The sequence below is a fragment of the Mangifera indica genome, unplaced genomic scaffold (genome assembly GCF_011075055.1).
Source record: "Mangifera indica cultivar Alphonso unplaced genomic scaffold, CATAS_Mindica_2.1 Un_0014, whole genome shotgun sequence".
NCBI lineage: Eukaryota > Viridiplantae > Streptophyta > Magnoliopsida > Sapindales > Anacardiaceae > Mangifera > Mangifera indica.
Genome location: NW_025401106.1, coordinates 435,118 through 457,792, shown reverse-complemented (window position 1 = coordinate 457,792; position 22,675 = coordinate 435,118). Strand labels below are relative to the sequence as shown.

Below are 22,675 nucleotides of genomic sequence, written 5' to 3'. Positions count from 1 at the left end.
TGATTTTGCCTTATTCCGTTGTGATAGTGCATGACTCATGAAAGATATTGATCGATTCCCTTGCATAAGAACAATTGCAATTCCATTAGTTGAAGCATCCATTTCAATAACAAATGTCTGAGTGAAATCTGGTATGACAAGTACAAGGATCGTGGTCATGGCTTTCTTGAGGGCTTCAAATACAGTCGTTGCTTCATCATTCCACTGAAAAGAGTTCTTCCTTAATAACTAAATGAGTGGGATTGCAATTTGTCCATAATCTTGCACAAAACGTCTATAATAACCAATGAGACCTAAGAATCCACAAAGTTCACTGATATTTCTCAGACGTGGCTAATCAACTATACATTGAATCTTTCTAGGGTCAGCGGTAACTCCCTCGGCTAAAATGATATGGCCTAAATATTTAAGACGAGATACCCCAAATAAGCACTTATTTCGATTCAACACCAATTGATGCTTGGAAAGAAGGCACAAGGCTATATCTAAGTGTTTCATGTGGTCTGCCAATGTCATACTGTAGATTAAGATATCATCAAAAAAGACAAGGATAAAACGTCTTAATTGGTCTCGAAAAATTTCATTCATTAAGGCCTAAAAAGTAGCTAGAGCATTGGATAACCCAAACAACAGTGCTAAGAATTCATAATGACCATTATGGGTTCGAAATGTAATTTTTTCTACATCAGCTTCCACGATACGTATTTGATGATATCCAAACTTTAAATCTAGCTTACTAAAAATAGTTGCACCAAATAATTCATCTAAAAGTTCATCAATAGCAAGTATAGGGAATTTATCTAAGATGGTGAGTTTGTTCAATGCCCTGTAGTCCATGGAAAAACATCAGCCTCTATCTTTTTTTTGGACGAGTAACACCGAAATGGAATAGGGACTGACACTAGAGCGAATGATGTTGGCTTGTAGCATTTCATGAACTTGCCTTTCAACTTATTCTTTTTATGGTGGGGATATCGATAAGGTTGGATACTTGGTGGTGTGGCCCTTTCGATCAAGCGTATGGCATGGTCATGAGAACGTCGAGGTGGGAGACTTTTTGGTTCGTCAAACAATTGGTAATAATTCTGTAGTAGGGAAAAATTTTCGGTGTCAGTTGCTTTTCTAAAGGGAAGTTAATGCCTGTTACAGTCAACTCAATTAAGTATCCCATTTTGCTTTTTTTTAGTGTCTTCCAGATAGATTTGTGAAAGGCTTCTCGAGTGTCTAAGGAAGGATCTCCTTAAAGTGTGACTTGTTGTCCTTTCCATTCGAACCACATTGTTAATGAATTCCAGTCACTATGTTGAGGGTGGCTAGCTAATCCATTCTGAGAATGACATTGATATTGCCTAATTGAAATACTAAATAGTTTTGCACAAACTCAATTTCTCCTATCGTCAGCTTAACATTCTTACAAATTCCTCTTCTTGTGATTTGTTTCCCTGTTCCAACTATCACTGTAAATTGTTTCTATTGAATAGGCAACGCTAAAACAGACACCAATTGTTGAGAGAGGAAACTGTTGGTTGTTCCACAATCAATTAAAATGATTATCGATTCTCCCATTATAACGCTATGTAGTTTTATCGTTTTAAGGGAGTTTACCCTTGCCACTGAATGACGGGATAGTTCAATGGTTGGTGTCTTCGCTGGTTGCATCTCGTCGACATCCATGAAGAGTCATCTTCTTCCATTACATCACTCTCACAAAGCATTAGTCGGAATTGCTTGTATAGACAATCATGGATGGGGTTGTATTTGTCACCGCATTTGTAGCAGAGTTTCTGATCATATTGAAACTTGAGTTCTTGCTAGAAGAAACATCAAGGCTGTTGTGGTGGTGACACTTCTTGCTAGAAGAGACATCGTGGTTACTGTGGTGGTAACGACCGTCTATTGAGAGAGACTGCAGTGGAGGTTAGCATTGGTGTCGATTCGGTGAAGCATTCGTCGGTACAGTAGATCAAAGTTTGTGGTATGGACAAAGATAGGATAATTGTTAGATGAGTTTCAGCGATGCTCGAAGGTAAATGTGGTGGGTTGCGGAGTGGAGATGGAATGGCTAGGTAAGATTATGGGTTTTAGGCTAGGTTTGGGTGTATAGATGAGTAGACCTATTGGGGTTGGGTCTGGTAGGTGTGTGGATAAGGATATTGGGTTTGGGCAGGCGTAACAGGCTGGAATTACGGTGTGTGAAAAGTGTTTATGTGTGGGCTTTGAGTTTGAGTTGGTATGGGGCTTGGGTTAGTGTTTTGGGCCAAAGAAAATTGGGTCATGTGAGGTTGCATAGTAATTGGATTGGTGAAATTATAAAATTCTTGAGTGAGTTGTGGGTGAGTGGGATATTGATTTGGGTTTAAGCTTATTATTTTGTTGAAGGGGTGCGCTAAATATGGAGTGGGTGTACACGACAACAAGTTGGTCTAACCTAGAACCTGATGGACCGCTCCAATTAAACCCGACCTATACAAAGCCCAATCTCTTTGCTCTATCTCAGCCACCATATGCATTAGCATTATGAGATATGTCGGTGCCAATAGACGTAGCTTTGCCTGAATATGATGTTTAAGGCCAGCCAAGAAGACTCCACGAACCCATTCAATGGATATAGTCAGTAACATGGCGACCAGTTACTCAAACCATGCTCGATATTCTGCCATTGTCCCTGTTTGTTGATGAAGGATGATCTGTTCGTATGGCAATTGGTGTTGTGATGATCCAAAACGAAGAAACAACTTCTCTTTAAGCTCCCTCCACTTTTTGAATGGCTGCCACAACTTACAAAATTGAAACCACAACAGTGTTTCGCCTTCGAAACAAAGGATGACTACTGGAAGCCATTCTTGATCGTCCATTACGTTCATATAGAAATAACACTCAGCCTTTACAACCCAGCCTTAGGGATTTTCTCCATTGAACACTGGCAGTTCCATCTTTCGATGAAGGTGATCTCGTCGACACCCTTGTTCTGTCAAAGGGTAACGAGGCATGAATTGGTGTCTTGAAGTCTCGTCGTAAGTGGTTCCTGGACCATAAGAATGTGGTGGTGGAAAGAGACATCCGAAGTTATCTCCCGCACCTATGAAATAATGAGTTTGTGAGGGAAGCATAAAGAGGGATACTTCGGTTGTCCATGCAACAGGGTTGTGGTCGGAGATGGTGCAGTCGGAAAGGGTGTCGACGGCTAGCCATGAGCTGGGGTCGAGGTAAGAGGTGGTACTTGCTGACCATAAGATGGTGCAGTGGTTGAAGGTGGTATAGTTTCTGTTTCCTTGCCCTTAACATCCGGTAAAAGTAATTGACGAATTTCATGAAGATTGTCGTCAATTTTGTCAAAATGGTTCGCTGACTGGCTTTCAGATTGCATGAATTTCTCGTCCATGGAAACCACCTTGTCAGCCAAACTTTTTAGATCCTTTTCCAAATCTTCAAATTCTCCACCTATTCGGGTTTTCACCATAAACCGGATTCGTCAGCTCTAATACCAAATTTGTTGCAAACATGTAGAATAATAGATTCAGACATGTAGAGCAGAAGATTCAGACCTGTAGAACAGAAAATTCCAGCCAAAGAATGCCTCTAGATTACTCAAGATGGTAGATCTCTCACAAGAAAAATGTCAAAATAAGATCCACAACTTTCAAAATGTAAATTCAACAAATAAATTGTAATTCAATACTTAATGAAAAGGGAAATATCATCAATTCCAGTAGCAATCACAACATCTAATTACATAAATTAAAACAGCCAATGCGATAACAATCTAATTAATCAAAGCAACAAAACAGCAACAAAACTCTAAAGCAATTGAGCTAACAAAGAGCTCCTAAGAATTTAATCAAATCTGGAAAGTCTTCGTCACCCTTCTGTCTCCTCATACTTGTATTTATAGGCACACGTTGGCCTCTTTCCCACTAACCCATTTCCTTCCAAATGATCAGGGCCACTTCCAGCCACTTGTTGCACTTTCTCCACTTCTAGCATTTCATCTGAATTTTCCATAATATCCTCATCAGCCTTGCATCTCATGACACTTCCAGCTGGATCATCTTGTGGGCTGCTTTTTTTTATTTTTGTTTTGGGCTTGCGAAAATAAACTCTGCAAATGAGGCTTCTATCATGGAGAGTTCCCACAATCAACCAAAGTGGTTGTCCTCAAAACTAAAAACCCTAATCTATTTTTGCTCTCCCTTTTGAAACTAGAGCACTCTTTTTATAATAAAACTATTTTATGAATCGAGAATGAGTGTCCCAATCCTAACATGATGGTTTCAAAATGCGACTCTAAATGCCTCAATTTTATGATTTCTTGTCAAGCCTTTATTCTACATGTTAGTATTCAGATTATGTAGCTTCTATTTTTGGTTGCATTTGAGGTCTATCACAACTTTTAAAGGCCTAAAACTTCATTAAGGTTATATGTCATGGTTTAGCGAATGATAATTCTGGTTTCAACAGGTTGTGGGGTTGTTTCTGAACTTATTTAGGGTGAATTCCGTGGTGTTTTTGCAATCAGTTTTTCACTGAGCTTAATGGTATCAGTGATGATCATTTTAACTATTTGTTTTGCTTTCATGGAGTGATTGATTGTGATGAAATCCTGCACCTCAATTCATCTTTGAATTTATTGTATGTTCCTTATCCTGGGCAACTTCATGAACTAAGCTTAATTGTGAACTGTTGTTCCCATTCTTTGTTGTTTTGTGTCGTTGACATGCTTTCCATTGGAACATAAGCTATATTAACTTGGAGTAGAGTAATTAGAACTTAATAATATTGTGGATAAGCTATTAAACTACCAATTAGGGCATTTTAATTCTTCTCCTCATTGTTAAGATATTCTTAAAACTAGTAATCTTCAATCATACTAATTTTCTGAAACTCACCACAAAATAGATACGTGCAGTGAGCCCAGGCAAAAATATTGAAACACAAACAAGAACTTCTATCAAGTATGTATTGAAAATATTGATCTTATTTTTTTAAAGATTTGTCTGCACTGTCTCTCTTTGTCAGTTTTCTGATACACAAAACTCAGTGCTAATTCAGCATTATGATTAAAATAGGCATTAAATTATGTTAGGACCCATATATGCTAGGAGGAAAAACCAATGCAGGCAATTGGAAGCACATGTAGCATTTGCACAAAAGAGAAAAGGACCACTGGAAATTGGAGAGGAACGTGAAATGAGTTGGGAAGGGTTCACAGTTACAAAGAGAGAATAAAAAGAGAGAAATGTAGGGAGAAAAGCGGAGCATAAAATTATCGCTGTGGAAACCTTTGGGAGAGAAGTTGCTGTGTCAAAAATCAGACCTGAGGAGAGGATTCCGACAGCCTCAAACTTGCCGGAAAATCATGTTGAGCTATGGGAGGTACCTACCAAATTCGTATTTAGCACTTTTCTAAGATAGATTCCAAACTAAGAAAATTGGAATCAAGAAGGGAAAGCACAGGAAATAAAAACAGAGCCAAGGGGATTTTTGAAGATGCTTTTTGGATTGCCCATAAATTGGGTTTCCCCTCTGCATATAAATTGCAGGATCATTTGACGAAGATCGACTCATCGGCAATGCTGCAAAAACGGTAGTCGACAAGTTTCGGCGGCAAAAAATTGGGTTTTGATTGAAAATTAGTTGAATCCGACCAGATCCAATTGCCAAATTTTGTCCCTTCACCTGATGACCTAAGTTTTGTGGTGATGGAGTTGGAACCAAATGAAGGAGTGTAAAAGAAGATAGAAAAAGAAAATTGGAAGAAGCCATTTTTTTTTTTTGGGTGATAAGTAAGTTAAGGTTTTATAAGAATCACATAAATTTCAACTCAAATTTTTACAAGTCCTAATACCCTACCTGTTTTAGTAACCTTCGGGCTACCAAAGAAGTGATCTTGGCTACTGAAAGACACAAACAAGGTGGGAGAAATGATATGGGAAATGACGAAAGGAGGAGAATAAGTTTTAAAGTAACCTGACCCAATCAAACAACTTGGCCCAGTCCAAATTATATAAACAATTTTTTTCACACCCGTCCTATGCCAAAAATCATTTCAACCCAACCCAAACTCAATATTCCGTCTAACTCCCACCCAACATCTGATCCATCCCAGCCCAACCCAACAAGTACAGACAAATCCAACCCCTATAACACCAGCTCAAACACACCCTACACCCACTCAAAAATGAACCTAAACTAATTTCGCTCATCAAATTACCAAATTAAACAAAACCCAATACGAGAAAGTGGGATATAAATTAAAATAGGTAAAAAAAAAAAAATTCATCTAAATCTTTTTAGATCAACTTTTGATATAGTTATTTTTTTAAACAAATTTATCATTTATTTTAATAATATTTTTTCTCTTGTAATATACATTTCCTCCAATCATGTTTTTTCTTGATACGTTTTACAGTGGTACACTGTAGTAATGCATCATCATATTGATAGTACGTAATTGTGGTAAATTATAGTATAATAAATCAAAACTTGTTATAAAAACTTTCATTAATAAAAGTTAAAAACTGTAAATACTGATTTTTGAAAAAGGTTATGTTTTTGTTTATTTATTGGTAATTATCAATTACATTACTTATAAATAATTAATATATGCTATATTAGTCAAAGTAGAACAGGTCTAATGTCCAAATCAAAACAAAAAAGTAGAAATGCGATTTCCTAAAAATGACAATACGAATGTGTATGTAATTAGGTATGCGAAGGCGAATGTGTGAATGAGGCATTCATGTATGCAAATGTGTGAATGAGTATTAATAAAATGTTAACTCAAATATTATATTTAATAGAGCAATGTTATGTATACCCACATTTATATGTCATCATGTGGTTGAGTGTTTTTTATCTTTAATTTAAAATTACTTAATTATTTGATAACAAATATTAAATACGCATTTATTTGTGTATTCAAAGTAAACACACATAGTTTTATTGTATTTAATATCCCTATTTAAAATTTGGTCTACTTTTATCAAAAGAAAATTGACATTGCAACTTCAACCATATGCATTCACATTCACGCACAAGCAAGAAATTTGTATACATGTTCATACATTTGCATTTGCATTTGCGCTTTCAAAAAATCACATTTTTGCTTTTCATTTCGATTTGGATATTAGAACTTGTTTTACTTTAACTAATACAACAGATATTGACTATCTATAAATAATGTAATTGGTAACTATTAACAAACAAATAAAAACATCAACCTCTTTAAGAAACTAATATTCAAAGTTTTTAATTTTTATCAATTAAAGTTTTCACAACAAGTTTGCAATAAAAATTTCGATTTATTATAATATAATTTACCAAAATTACTTACTTTTAATGTGATGATGTATTGTTATAATGTGTTACTATTCGGTCTGTCGAGAAAGAAGATGGTTGAAGAGAAAGTATACTATAAAAAAAAAAGTATTATTAGAATAAATAATTGAGTTCACTTATAAAAATAATTGTATCAAAAGTTGATCTACTTACCTTTACAATTGCCCGACCTATAAATCAGTCAAGCTATTCACACGTAAACCCACAACCTAAAACCTATCACAATCTTCCTTTTTTTTGTTACGATCCCACAAGCCCAGTCAATATATATGGCCTGGGCCTAAATTTCAAATTATTTAAATGTCTCACCCTAATCCAACCAAACTTAAACCAACCCAACCTATATTCCACCATTTAAAGCAACTGAGACCCACATGTTTCCAACCCAACACTTCAAAGTACATCTTACTCTTGTAATAACTCATTTTATTTCCTAAACCCATTTCTATTCAACCCAACATCATCCATTTGCATTAGACCTAAGCCCCATTCCATTTTACACCCACTTGCCGGTTTGATTTAATATGTGACAGACCCGTTTCCTTTACCCATTCATAATACCGCAATACCGAACAACTCCCACCACTTTGTCATCGCCACATGCAAAACCTACTCCTCAACTACAGCGAATTGTCATTGCCATTGCCCGACCCAAGATACCCTTCCTTCACTTTTCCACCTCTATGATTTTCCAAGCCGCCATCCTCAACTCATGCTCGAGTAACCTACATCACCATCACTCTTCGATTTCTCCATCATTTTTCGGCGTCAATAAGTCATCCAACATCACTCTCCCTTGCTCTTTGCATCGTAAATCACCATAAATTGTATGAGTTGGTTTTTCGTAAATTTCATGCTGGTGAGCAATTTTTTCCATCTTGGATGTTTACTGCTTGGAATTATGGGGAGGTTCAATGATCCAGACTAATACCCGTGAAAAACAATTTATCCTCAACTTTTCTCGTGGGGACCTTACATCATTACAACTTTTGTCAAGATAGGACACGTTCTCGACACTTGGAAAAATCATCTTGGTTATGAGATCGCTAGGAGAAAATGCAGTTTTCTCACTTTCACCTAGAAGACAAGATGATTCGCGTTGGATGGGCTAATATTAGGACTCATATATGTAAACAAAAAAAAAAAAAAAAGAAATTGGAAGCACAGGTGGCATTTGCGAAAAATATAAAAAGACAACAAGAAATTAGAGAGAAACGTGCCATGAGTTGAGGACTAACAATTATACAGAGATAATAAAAAGAGAGAAAAGCAGAGCAGAAAACTATTGTTGTGGCAACCTTTGGGATATTAATTAAATTAGACATTAATTATTTTGTTTGAACTTTTAGTTAATTATATCATAATATTTTTTTCGACAATCTATGAATATTCTATGTTTGTTAGGTTATGATTCAAATATTTAAAAACTTATTTGAAATGATTAATTTTTGTTTTAATACAAATCGAAACAAAAATATTATATATATATATATATATATATATATATATATATATATATGAAAGGAAAAGAACAGAGAAACAACGTTGTGCGCACTGATTATATATATGTGTGTATATATATATAAAATTTATATATATTATTTTTTAAAATATAATATAATATTTAAAATATATATATATATATATATATATATATAATGAGTGCATGCGAGTGTGAGCCCTTATGCACCCTTACGCATCTATATGCACCCATACGTAACTTTACGCACTATTTATACCTTTACGTACTCTTACACACCCATACGTGCCCTTATTTACTCGCATGCACTCTTACACACCCTTCTTGACACTTATGTTAATTTTTTAGTTTTGATATATATTAAAACAAAAATTGATAATTTTGAACAAGTTTTTGAATCTTTGAATCATAATCTAACAAACATAGAATGTTCATAGGTTGTCGAAAAAAATATTTTGATGAAATTAGCTGAGAGAGTGACGTAATTAGCTTAAGAGGGTTATTATTGAAAATAAAATTAAATTTGCTTAGAAAAGTAAAGTCACTGTAAGTTTACATAAAAAAATTTAAACGAAAAAATTTGTGTCTATTTTAATTAATATCCTAAACCTTTGAGAGAAAATATGATCTCTTGAAAACCTAGCCTATGGAGAGGATTCCAATACTCTTAAACTTACCAAAAGACCGTGTTGAGCTGTTAGTAGGAGTTACCAATGAAATGTCTATCAAGTCCTAATTTAAAATATTGGTCTTATTTTTTAAAATTTGTCTACATCACGTTTTTTGTCGATTTTTTAATGTATACAAATCAGTGATAATTCTAATTATGATTAAAAATATGCATTAAATTGAGACGCTCTTGAACAACATCTCTATGATGTTCAATTCAATCTTTACTAAGTGATTACCAAAATCGGAAGCTTAGCTCGAAACTAAATTTCATCCCGTTTTCATTTAAAAAATGAAGCCTTGTATAAATCAACACTTAGGTCATCCATAATATACTTCATTTAGAGAGTGACACTTGAGATGTGAGCTTAATGGAACAGTCAATTTACCTCTAAATCTGTGTCTTGGAAAATCCATTCTACCAACTTATGCCCTAGAATTTCAAGACCATTTTTCCAATTAACCAGAGTGTTTGTAGCCACGTGGCGTCACCATTTTCACTATCTCTCATGCTAATATTCTCCTTGCCTTTTTCTTCCAGAATTGGCCAAATGACTATTTCCCACCCAAGGTTTGATGTTTTCTCAAAAGTCCCCCCTTTAACTATGGAAACACCAAATACCCACCCATGGCCGGTTAGATTTAACAAAACTCTAACGTCTGAAAATTTTATCTCTTTTTGCCCCCCTAAACTTTAAAAACTAAAATTTTCTCTCAGCCTAAGTTTTAAAAAATGACAGTTTCACCCTAGGGTTTGGTTTTGAAATCTCTGGCGACCGTTCCGACTCCATTGCCGACAACCTCTCCCTCCCGAAGCAGCCTCTCCTTCCGGCGAATGCTTTTCTCTCATTTGGAGGCTCGATCGGCGTCGGAGACGCCTTGGGAGACGAAGAACTTCGTCTTCCCCGACGAAGTTCTTCGTCTCCCAAAGCGAAGACGAAGCCGATCGAGCCTCCAAATGGGAGGAAAACATTCGCCGAAAGGAGAGGCTGCTTTGGGAGGGAGAGGCCGTTGGCAATGGAGCCGGAACGGTCGTCGGAGATTTCAAAATCAAACTCTAGGGTGAAACTGTCATTTTTTAAAACTTAGGCTAGGGGAAAATTTTAGTTTTTAAAGTTTAAGGGGGCAAAATTAGATTCTATTTTAGTTTATTTTTAATATTATAGCAAAAATAACGATTTTACCCTTACCATCGTTAGGGTTTTGTTAAATCTAATCGGTCATAGGTGGGTGTTTGATGTTTCCATAGTTAAAGGGTGGAAACTTGAGAAAACATCAAACCTTGGGTGGGAAATCGTTTGGCCTCCAGAATTTGTAAACATCTTTGACTGTCTATGTAACAGAGTTGCGTAATTGCATGTAAATACAGAAAACAATAAATTATTAATATAAAATTTTTTTTTATATAAATTTAGATGATAAATTATGATTAAATAATATAATTATTTATTTTTACTCTCGATGAAAAACTATTATATATTAATCTTTAAATTATTTTATTTTATATAATTTATTTATAAATGTAATATTGCACTAGTAATCCATTAATCCATAATCCTTTTATAAATTATCAACTTAAAAAAAAGGCATTATATAAATAAATATAAATGGGAGAAGTTGGTGGTGGGGCTATGTATCCAAAGGTGTGCCGAAAGGTGGATTTCAGCTTATCTAAATTTGATCAGTCAAACATTATCACTTTAATTTGAGTTCCATTCTCTCCAGCCACTTGTTAAAAATATTAATTAACAATCCATTATCTTAATTTGGTCTTTATTATTAGCTTTTTACTATATATATCCACAGATTATCACCATTTTTCTATTTTCTGCAAATAACCCTTAATTTGAATCTTTATGACTTTTTTATTTTTCATATGTTTTTTAATAAGATTTTTTAATTTTCTTCCTTAGTTTTACACAAAGAAAGTAAAAATTAAAGGTCTTCAAAATTAGTTAATTGAATTGATTTAATATTTTTTTTAACAAAATCAAATTTTTGGTTTGAAGAAAATCATAACTCGAAATCAAATTAATTTAAAAATTAACTAATTTTAAATTGAATTAAAAATACCAAGTAACTTAATTGAAATTTCGATTAATTGATTTTAAAATGAATTTTGAAGAATTATCCAATTTTATTTTTAAAATAAGTTTAATACTTTACTCATTTTTATTCAATTTTTTAAAGTTTAGTTTGATTAAACGGTTTTTAAAAATAGAGAAACTTATAATTGATTGAAAATATGATTTTTTTTAAATATATTTTTAAACAATTTATGTTTTTTGTTTATTCAAAAATCAGTTCCGTTCACTTATGAAGTAAAATTTGAAGAGTCCTATAAATGAAAAGGAAAAGAAGGCGAGATTAAAGAATGAAAGGTGAGCAAATGAAAAGCTTGGAAAGTGTAGTTGGTGGTGGTAGTGGCCATGGGGGTGGGGGACCATCCGAGAACACATACAAATAAAAATAGCTAGCATCCATTATTGGAAAAATACAAAAAACAAACACAAAAATTGTCGTGGTTGTGGGTTTGGTTTGGTTTGTCTTCAACAACACCAGTTAAAATTTTCAAAGAAGACGGTGTGGCGTTTCCTTGTATAATTAATTGCTTTAGTTTTGTCAGAAAGTAAGATTCTAAGGGCGTGCGTGTTTGGTTTGCCCAGGAACTTTCAGACACTGTTTTGAAACATCAATTTCTCCCAGCTAGCAAACTATGATTCTCTCTATTTCTCCATTGCCAGCTGCAAAATTTAATGATTCTTCGTGTTTGATTACGTCCACGTGGTTAGGACTTCTGCAAGTGAAAATTTGGCCTAAAATCATTAAATGATGTGATTAGGGTTGAATTAAGGGACATGATTGATGTGATAACAACTCACTTTCGCTTCTGATTAAGTTAATCAAGTCTTGATTAGGCTGCCACAACAACAGCTTCAAATGGACCCCCATACTTTAATTTTTGTTGACGCATTTGTTCTTGCTTACATTTGTCAGTGGGTAAGTGAACACTCCAATTCCAATAGCACTTTACCCCCATTATTATAATAAAAAATAGATATCAGCTTCGGTATCTAACAGCCTCTTTGCATGCCTTACCATAATCCCATGCATATCCACTAACAATTTATTAGATATAAAATTTTATATATAAATAATAATATATTATTATTTAATTAAATATTAAAAATTCTATTAAACATAATTACATATATTAATAAATACTGTTTATAATTTAATTCAATTTAAAAATTATTTAAATTTTAATTCAAATTAAAAATTATTTTTAAAAAATTTATCAATCTAAAATCAAATCATAATTTTTAAACAAATAGAAATGGTTTGTTGATGCTTATACAAAGAGAAGTGTGGCTCCCATCCCACAAAAATAAAATCTAGAGAAAAATAAAAGTTACTACAAGTTGATGTCCTTAATCATTCATGTGACTGCCTCTTTCTTCTTCGCTTATCCATACTCACTCATCCAGGTTGTCTTGTTCTCTCATTCTTCATTTTCATTTCTTATATGAATAATTATGATAAGGTCATAGATTATGATTGAGTAATATAATTATTTATTATTATTATTTTTAATTATTTAATTAAATATTATTATCTTAATTTATTAACAAATAAATTTATATAATTTATTTATTTATATAAATATATATATATATATTTTAAGTATCTGCTCACAATTGAAACTGAGAAGGGACAACAACTACTACAGGCGTTATGTCACGTATCAGTGTAGAGGTCCGTGCCATGTTTATGCTTCGACACGTTTCTTTGTGACATAACTTTGACTGATGTGGAAAATCAGTTCTAATTAACCAGCGCTAAACACGATTATATAATAATATTAACTGAATAATTAACCTACAAATTAGTCACATGATTTTCACATCCTCGTCTATACAACACTATACTCCAATCTACACCGTCCATGACAACACTATAGATTGAGCCTATACTCCCGTCATCTCAATGTTGGGACCATCTGCCCACTCTGGCCTTACTCCAATCTACAGCGTCCATGACATCATGAACCAGAGAATCCGACGGTTACTGTTCCTTTTAACTATTTTGTGTAAAGTCCCACGCGAAAATATCTATATGAACTGTTTCTGTCCATCCAAATTAGGTAATCAAGCACTACCAGTCAACCTCTAATATTTACGCTGATCTGCTACAGTCAGCCTTACCGAAACCCACTCTCTTGTTAGTCAGATCATATTCCACCCATAGATTTTGCTGATGAAAATTTCCGATGATATTACTAGGGATACCGAGCATATCCGACCGTCCAATTCCCACACAATTGACCCCACCCTCTACATTTGCTAACATTCTTTCTTTCGGAATCACTATCTCCACTCCTTTATCGAACTCCAACACCATGTCGCCTATCAGCCGTCCAATTTCCAAAGCATTGCCATCGAAACACATGTCCGAAGCCCCACCAACGTACCCCTTTTTTAACTTCGGGCCTACCAGTCTTACAACCTCTGCTTTTACTTGATTGTAAGCTTCATCCACCAGATAAGTGAAATCGGATCCAGAATCAACGATTGTCTGACCCGAACCGCTAGCATCGGGCCGGAATGCCGACACTGGAATATTTAATTTCTTTCCATTAATTCGTATTCCTTGCAAAACAACAGTGTATGCCAAGGGATCCAAATTCGGCATGCGTTGACTCTGAGGAAAAGTCAATAAGTTAACATATTGAAACCCGGCTGAGTTCGGGTTCTCACCGAGGTAGAATGACCCGGTTGGTGTAAACCCGACTCGGGAGCTTCGTGGCGGAACGCAATATGAAAACTTGGATACCTTTGCTTGGGAAGCAAACGACAACCGTCCAACATTCATTCCCAAAATACCCTGATCGTCACTAGAATCCTTGGCGCAACCAAGAACCAGAGGAAGGGTACTTTGGGAAGGAGAAAAGGTGAATTTTTCTCTGACGAGATTACCCTCAGCCAACGTGCCATCAGCGTAGAAGTACGAGTAATGACACAAACGGTTCTCGTCACAATCCGTGGGAAGGGTAAAATCGGCCACCCTCGGTTTACACACCGGATGATTACACGGTAAAACAGAGAAAGAAGAAGAGAGTGAAGGATCAAACGACGTCGAAGGAGTACTAAGCTTCTTAGTAGAAGCAGAAGCAGCAGCAGCTTTCTTATGACACTGAATCCACGACAGCTGGCTACCAGTATCCAACACCATCTCTTGAGTCTGCGGCGGCGTCCCAATCGGAAGAGACACAATCAGAGCCATCGTATAACTGAACTTTGTTCTGTAGTTCAAAGCCGAAGAGACATTCTTTCCGCCAACAGGCTTGGCCTGCGAAACGAAAGAAGAGTAAAATTTGGGAGAAGTTTGAGGAGAAAGAGAACGAGAAGTAAGAGGAAATAAAAGAGAGAAATTATCGCTCTTGTTTGTGGGAGCTTTAATAGTTTCTTGAGAGGAGAAAGAAAGAAAGAGGGTCAAGAAGAAGAAAAAGAAAAGCATGTTTTTGAGAGCCATGGCTGATGGCTGTAGTGGAGGATTTGAAGTAGAGCGTTACTGTCAGATGTGAAGAAGTAAGTGGCTTGGGGTTGTATTTATACGCCAGATTTGAATGAGTGAACCGAAGAAGACGCCAAGAGAAGAAATAGGAGAAAATTACAAAAATGCAGCGGACGCGGTTTCTTAATTGAGCGGTTAGATCGTATGATGACAATTAATTAATTAATTAATTAATATGTGAATTTTCATAAATACACAACAATAATATTATTCACCAAATTCTTTCCTATTATTTGCTATTATCAATTTAATTCCTGACTACATGCTTCTTACTTATAGCAATCAATAAAACAGTGGTTTATTTAGTTGGGTTCATTTCATACCCAAATTTGTGAAATAAGTTTAAAAAACCCAATGAAACTGATTGTCAGGCAATTCACACCACCAATAATTGATCCATTCTCTCACATTATTACTAACAATTTTCAATTTCCTATAATTAACTTGATTATACTTTAAATGGGTTTAAATTTTGAAGCAGTCAAGGAGGGTCAGCCATAAACAATGAAAGAATAATCTTATGTGTATAATTTTTTTGTATATAAATATGTATATATGTATAATGAATTATCATATGATTGAATATTACTTTATTATTAATTCAAAATCACTTAATCATATCATGACATATTTATATATGTATATATTCATGTATCAGAAGTGTGTATATATAATTTTATCGATAATTAAAATCACAACCCAATGTTGAGAAAAGGGAAAAAATTATAATAAAACTATAAATATATATTTTTTATACATAATTTAAGTATATAAAAAATATATTATAATGTAATTAGAGAATTTTGAATTAAAAATATTTAATTATATAATGATATATTATTTATATATTAAAATTATATATAAAAAAAATATACACATGAATGGGAGAGTGAATGCAAGCATTTAATCGAAATTTGTATAACTCTTGATTTTTATTTATTTATTTTATTTTTTGTGGTAAAATAAGAAAGTGAAAGCATTATTGGAAATGTCAATATAAGTGGGAAGTTGGTGGAAGCTCCTCTAGTCAAAACACAATACACAAAACCAGCTGGAATACATTACATTGCACCTAGTTTAAGTTCTTCGAGCACCATTCAACAGCAACCAAACCCTAATTCTTATAATAATACTCTATGTTTTTTAAATCAGACCGAAAATTAAATTAGTTATCTTATTAATTTATAATTTTATTAATTTAATTGGTTCAACTAATTGATTAAATCAATTAATTTTAATATATATTATAATTAAATATATAATCATAAAAAGTAAAATTAACTCTTCGTTTCAATATATAATTATTTAATTAATTAATTAATATAAGTATCATTTATCAAACATTCTAAAATTTATTCTTATAAAAGATTAGTATAACTTTAAATTTTTTTTATTTATTTTGATTTTGACTAGATTTGACTGATTTTTTAACTGATTAATAATTATATGAAAGTCAGAGTAGATTACAAAGTGGTTCTTCATTTAATCGGTCAAACTGATCAATTCGATTCAGTTTGATTTTGAAAACACTAATAAAAATTTATATATTAATCAAATTATATACAAAAATTTAACAACTTCAGATTCTAATAAATCATTAATCGGTTTCGTCTTATCTTGGCATAATTCTAATAAACTGAGTTAGGTTTAAAGCAGATAATTAGTAATTATAGTTACTTTTAAATATAATTACAATATTTATATGAAGATCTAATTTTAATTAATATGATAATAAAGCTAACAATATTACACCAGTATATTCACCCATCAAATCTTGAATTCCTTTATAACCACATGTTAAGTAAATTTTTTTTTTTTAGTAATACTATATTTATCCATTTTGAGTATATAAATAAATACGCATTTATATATATATCGATATATAATTGAATATTATTTTATTTTTTATTTTAATTTAAAATGAATTTTTTTTATTTACTAATCTAAAAAAGCCATAAAAGTTGGGTTCAATTTTTCACTCGGATTACCAGATTGAGTGAAAATTTTACTTATAAAATTTATGTAATCAAAGGAGAAAGAAAGTGTGAGTTGGTCACAGATTAAACAATTAATTGTAAGGACAAAGAAAGGATCACGAGATTTGTAGGAGAAATTCACTTTAATTAATGAGGAGACAGCAACGAGTCACTCATTTTTGTCTTCAACAAGATTCATGCATGAAACTTGGATCGACAAATACAAAGTTCTTTTTATTGAGTTGTTTCTTTCTTAAATGATTTTTAGTAACTATTACAACTACATGATTATTGTTCTTACAACCTTTTACGATGGATCATGGCTTCTCATGTGATGCACACATGTTGCTTCTTCTTAGAACTTGCGAAAATGGCATCCATGGGATGGTTTAGTAGGGTTAACTTTGTTTGATGTATAAACAGTTTATGAAGCAATAGGGTACGTGTTTGTTTGTCACGAGATTAACTGTTTTGTCTTCATAAAGACAAGTGGCACAATAACATTTACCGAGCATTTTTTTAATACTTATAATTACTGTATTAGGTAATTTAGAGTTTCACTATCTTATAAAGAATTTTACAGTTTTACCACTTTTGTTAACCCTTAACGAACTGTTTGGTTTCGGTTAATAAAGATCACTTTTGTAATCTATATTTTATTATTTATATTACCTTATTTGGTTTGTAATAATAAAAAATTATGATAATCTTCTATTACCAATGATGATATAACAGTTAATGTAAATGGTAATCTAATTACCACTTTCACCTTAGACATTAAAATATTATCAATGTAATATTAATTTTATTATAATTATATTCTTATTTATTAATTTTTTAAGGTAAAAATAACCGTATTTTCAATTAATATAATAAATAATATAAGTTAGAATAAATATACTCAAGAGTATTTAAGTAAAATAAATTATTAGATTCTTTTATTACCTCTAACCAAATACAATAATTATTTATATTTATCATATTTTATTAAAAATAGTAAATATTTATACTCAGTAATTTTTTAAATAATCTATTGTGAAGATAATTTTTTAGTTTTAGTAATAAAATATTACTTAAACCAAACTCTCACTGAGGTTTATTCACAAAGCATGTTAATTTATTACTAATTACATTTTCAACATATAAAACCCTTTCTCGTTAATTAATTAATTGTTTGGAGGAAATCATTTACGTAATTTTTCAATTCAATAAGAATAATAAAAAGAAGGGCTACTATAGAATTACAGCAATTTCATTTATTTATTTATTCTACTTTAATAATTATTTAAAATACTAATAAATAATAAATCTTAACAATTTTTGTCGTTTGGCTACAAGGTACAAATCTTATCTTATCCTATGAGCTAAAATAATATTCAAAGTACTAGCACATACGATATGATTTGATTACTTTGTAATAATAAATAATATAAATTTAGTTTTTGTTTAATAATTAAATAAAAACATTCCTAAATATTATTTATGTAATAAAAAACATTGAGCAAGGACAAGGGGACATGTCTTCGGCCATGCTGAAAGCGAATATTCTTCAATAATTTCTGATTTCTCCATCAATCCTGTTCCCTTGTATATACGATTGTATAAATATTTATATGTGTAATTATATGATTAAATAATTTTATATTAATAATAAAATAATTTTTAATTATATGATAACATACATAAATATATATATAATTATATACACAAAGTAAATATAAATAGTATTTTTCTTATAAATAGTATTTTTCTCTCTCTCTATATATATATATAAATAAATACATAATTATATATATATATTTATATATATTATCATATAATAGATTGCTATTTTATTTTATTTTATATATATGGCCCATCAACCGCATATCTTTGTCATGGAGTTGTTTTGCTACAATTCTATAATATTTATTTCATCCATTTCAAATTCAATTATTGATTAACAGGTTAAAAGATAGATTTCTACTGTATTAATTGCTGCCAAGTAATTTGCCGTCATGGATGGTGCAAGGATTTCACGGGAGTAACACAAATATCACACGTGAAATAAATAATCTATCACACAAAAGAAATAATATATAATGTGGTTTGATATAATCCCTACTTCATCCTCCAAATTAAAGAAAAATCTATATATTATGATAACAAAAATATGAAAGTACAACAGTATATAATATTTTAAAAGAGTAATTTGTCAAAACTCAAACTATTTATATACTGAAAAGTGTTTTTTCCAAATTCTCATATATATACCGACAAATTTTATAATATTCTTATATATTTTTCTTTATCATAAATTACTTGATTTTTAAGATTTTGTATTTATATACGAAGAAACTATTGAAAAAACTTTTGTAACACTGGTAGAATTGTATTATTACTTCCTGTTTAATTATATTTCTGTTATTACAAAATTTTCCTAAGAAATAAATTTAAACTCAAACAAACAAATAAAAAAAAAAAAAGGAAATGAACCACAACCCTAAATCTCCACCTTGGTGAGTTTTTCACTTGAGGGACAAACATGATGAATGCATAAATAATTATGACCAATTTTTGCCTAACAAATAACATTGTCAAAATGCTATCGATTGAGAATCTCTCCACTTATAACATAAAACTATGGGGTAGCCAAATTCTTTTGTGTGTACAAAATTTTGAAACAATTCACCTCTTGGATCATCACCAACAACAATCTCCCTCTCAAATATCAAAACCATCAGTTGGAACGTCTTCTTGCTTCACAAATCGAACTATTGATTGCATTTTTCATAAACCAGTATATCTCTTATGAATTTCTGGTTAGCGTTGTTGTAACTTAAACTATGATATCATTTGTTACGAATTTTGTGAAAATATAACAAATTTTAAGATTAATAATATGTGTAATAAATCAACAATCATACAGAAAACACGATATTTAACTCGGTTTAACATAAAGTTGAATGATAGAAAATTATATTATAATAAAAAAATTATAGGATTATGACACACTCACTACATTGAAGCACTCAACCAAAACTCCAAACTAATGATACCCTAAAAAGTTTTTTCCAAGATTTTCCGACACATAGACAAACTTTATGACACCCTTACATGTTCTCTTTTTCATAAACTATTTAATTATCAAGATTCTATATTAATAAGCTAATAAAAATAAATGACTCCTATTATGAAATAATTTCCTTATCCTTGTAGAATTGTTATTTCTTATATAACTATATTTCTATTATAATAAGCTTTGCTAAAGAAATACAAACTTAAACTTCACAAGAAAACTGAAAAAAGAAATGATTCACAATCCTCAACAAATATTCTTGTGAATTTGGGAAGCATAAAAATTTTCAGTATCAACAATATGTGAAATAAATCACTAATCATGCAAAAGACATGATATTTACAACACACTATATGATATCCCAAACTCGAACCCTACCAAAACTCCAAACTCATGATTTTCCAATAAGTTCTTCCAAAGACTCCTTCACATGTCGACAGACATTGTGACATTTTTATGTATCCTCTCTTCTATGAACTACTTGATTTTCAAGATCCTAATCCTAAATTTATAAGCTAATAAAAGATAAACAATTCCTACTAGAAAATACTTTCCAAATCCTTGTAGAATTTTGTTACATATTTTAATTTATAATATAACAAGTTTTCTTTAAGAAATAAAAATCAAACTTCACAAGGAAACCAAAAAGGAAAATTAGTCACAATCCTCAACAAATCTCCACCATGACAAGTTTTCCAAATGAGTGATAAACATGATGAAAATAGCTCTCCTTCATCAATTATGCCCAAACTTCCCCCAACACCAAATAGCATTGCCAAACCAAGATCATTGAATGAAGAAACTTTGATACCACTTTTTAAGAATTTAAAAAAGCATAACAAATTTCAAGATTAACAATCTATGAAATAAATCAACAATCACATAAAATACACAATATATTTGGTTTGGCATAACCCATCAACATTCACATATGTGACTGATATATATTATTATCATAAAGATACAAAAGTATAATATGTTATATGATTTCTCAAATGAGTAACTTACCAAAACTCCAAACTAATAATATCCCAAAAATTGTTTCTCAAGACTTTTCTACGTGTTGACAAATTTTGTGACATCCTTACATATTTCTTTGCTAACAAATTTTGTTATATCCTTACATATTTTAATTCTCTCATTAACTACTCAATATTCAAAACTCAAAATACTTTCCTAACACTTAGGGATGAGCAAAAGAATTGTAGAATTGAAACAACAATGTACCCAACATTGTGATTTTGATTATTACCTAGAATTGACGTTCCCAAGGTAGGCTTTGGTTTCACCACTTTAAAGAATTGAAACCAACTTGAGAATTGGAATTAAAAAGGAATTTAGGGTACTCGTTAATTTAGTTGTAAAATGATATCATTTTTTTGAATAATAAAATAACTTTGTTTTGTTATAGAAATTAATAAACCTAAAAAATCCTTCACCACCACCATCATTCTCTTATGACACCCCCCTCTTTTGCATTGTAATCATTATTATCATCACCTCCGACCACAACAATATAACATTAAGCACACTCTTTGTGTTTAGACTCCCAAATGACGTTAAAGTATGTGAGATTTACATCTCTTTCATTGAAAACCTAGTTTTGACTTTTGTTTGCTCAAGTATACGGGTCGGGGGGACTGAGTATCTTCATTCCTCTTTTCTATTTCATTTTCCTTTAGAAAAAAAAAATCAATTTTCCACTTGTTTAGTGAGAAAAAGCACTAAGAAGTCTATAATTTCATTAAAAACTAGGTAGTGTCATTCTTCTTTCATTTTTTTTTAGCACTTTTTTCCCAAGAAATTCAACATTTGTTTGATTCATGGGGAAACTGAACTTTTCAATAAAAAGCAGAGAGCTTTATTTTTCTTTAGTCTTTTGAATTGTGAATTTTGATGAATGGTATTGAACATTGGAGAATCAAAGCCTACCTGATCAGGTAAAAACTTGTCCTCACAAATTTTTAGAAGGCCAAAGGACTTATTCTCACCCAAAGTATGCTGCATCCTTAAATTTTTATTCTTTAACTTTGAAAATCTCATTTATTTATCTATAAATAATTAAAAATAACGAAATCTTAACCCTTTAAAATTTTATCTTATTTTTCTTTCTAAATTTTAAAAACTAACAATTTTTTTCTCTAAGTTAAGTCTTAAAAAATCATATTTTCCTCAGAGTTTAGTTTTAATATCCGATCACTCTCTTCAGTGCTATCAACGATCATCTTTTCTTCTTAATGACTCTCATTCTTTGGATGGTTTACCTCAATGAAACTTTAACCCTTTCAATATCATGTGACGTTATCTAGGAATAAATCTTTTGACTTTTTTAGAATAATGTACTGAAACCTGCTCGCCCTTGTTTTATGGTAAATTCTCTTAAATAAATACCATCTGAAACTCATAAGAAAATCAAAAAGAAAAACTAGCCAATATCCTCGAGAGATGGTTCTTCTAGGAAGATGCCTCCTACATAAAAAATAATAAAATATAAATGTATATATTTGTCGTATATTTTCGACGCTTATCTTAGGTAGTGCGGTCAACTCTTGCTGACTTGTTGACTGGGAAGAGACCCAT

The 22,675-nt window shown here is 31.8% G+C and overlaps 1 protein-coding gene across 1 annotated transcript; it reads right to left on the bottom strand.

Annotated features, from left to right (window-relative positions):
* Nucleotides 1-13,327: 13,327 nt before the first annotated feature.
* Nucleotides 13,328-15,088, bottom strand: LOC123205734 (aspartic proteinase PCS1-like). Its single transcript, XM_044622760.1, has one exon. The coding sequence runs from the start codon at nucleotides 15,017-15,019 to the stop codon at nucleotides 13,664-13,666; it is 1,356 nt and encodes a 451-aa protein (XP_044478695.1). The 5' UTR covers nucleotides 15,020-15,088; the 3' UTR covers nucleotides 13,328-13,663.
* Nucleotides 15,089-22,675: the final 7,587 nt, after the last annotated feature.

What these genes read in the sequence shown, in the direction of transcription:
- LOC123205734 (XM_044622760.1), bottom strand. Translation starts at nt 15,019, where the DNA reads ATGGCTCTCAAAAACATGCTTTTCTTTTTCTTCTTCTTGACCCTCTTT.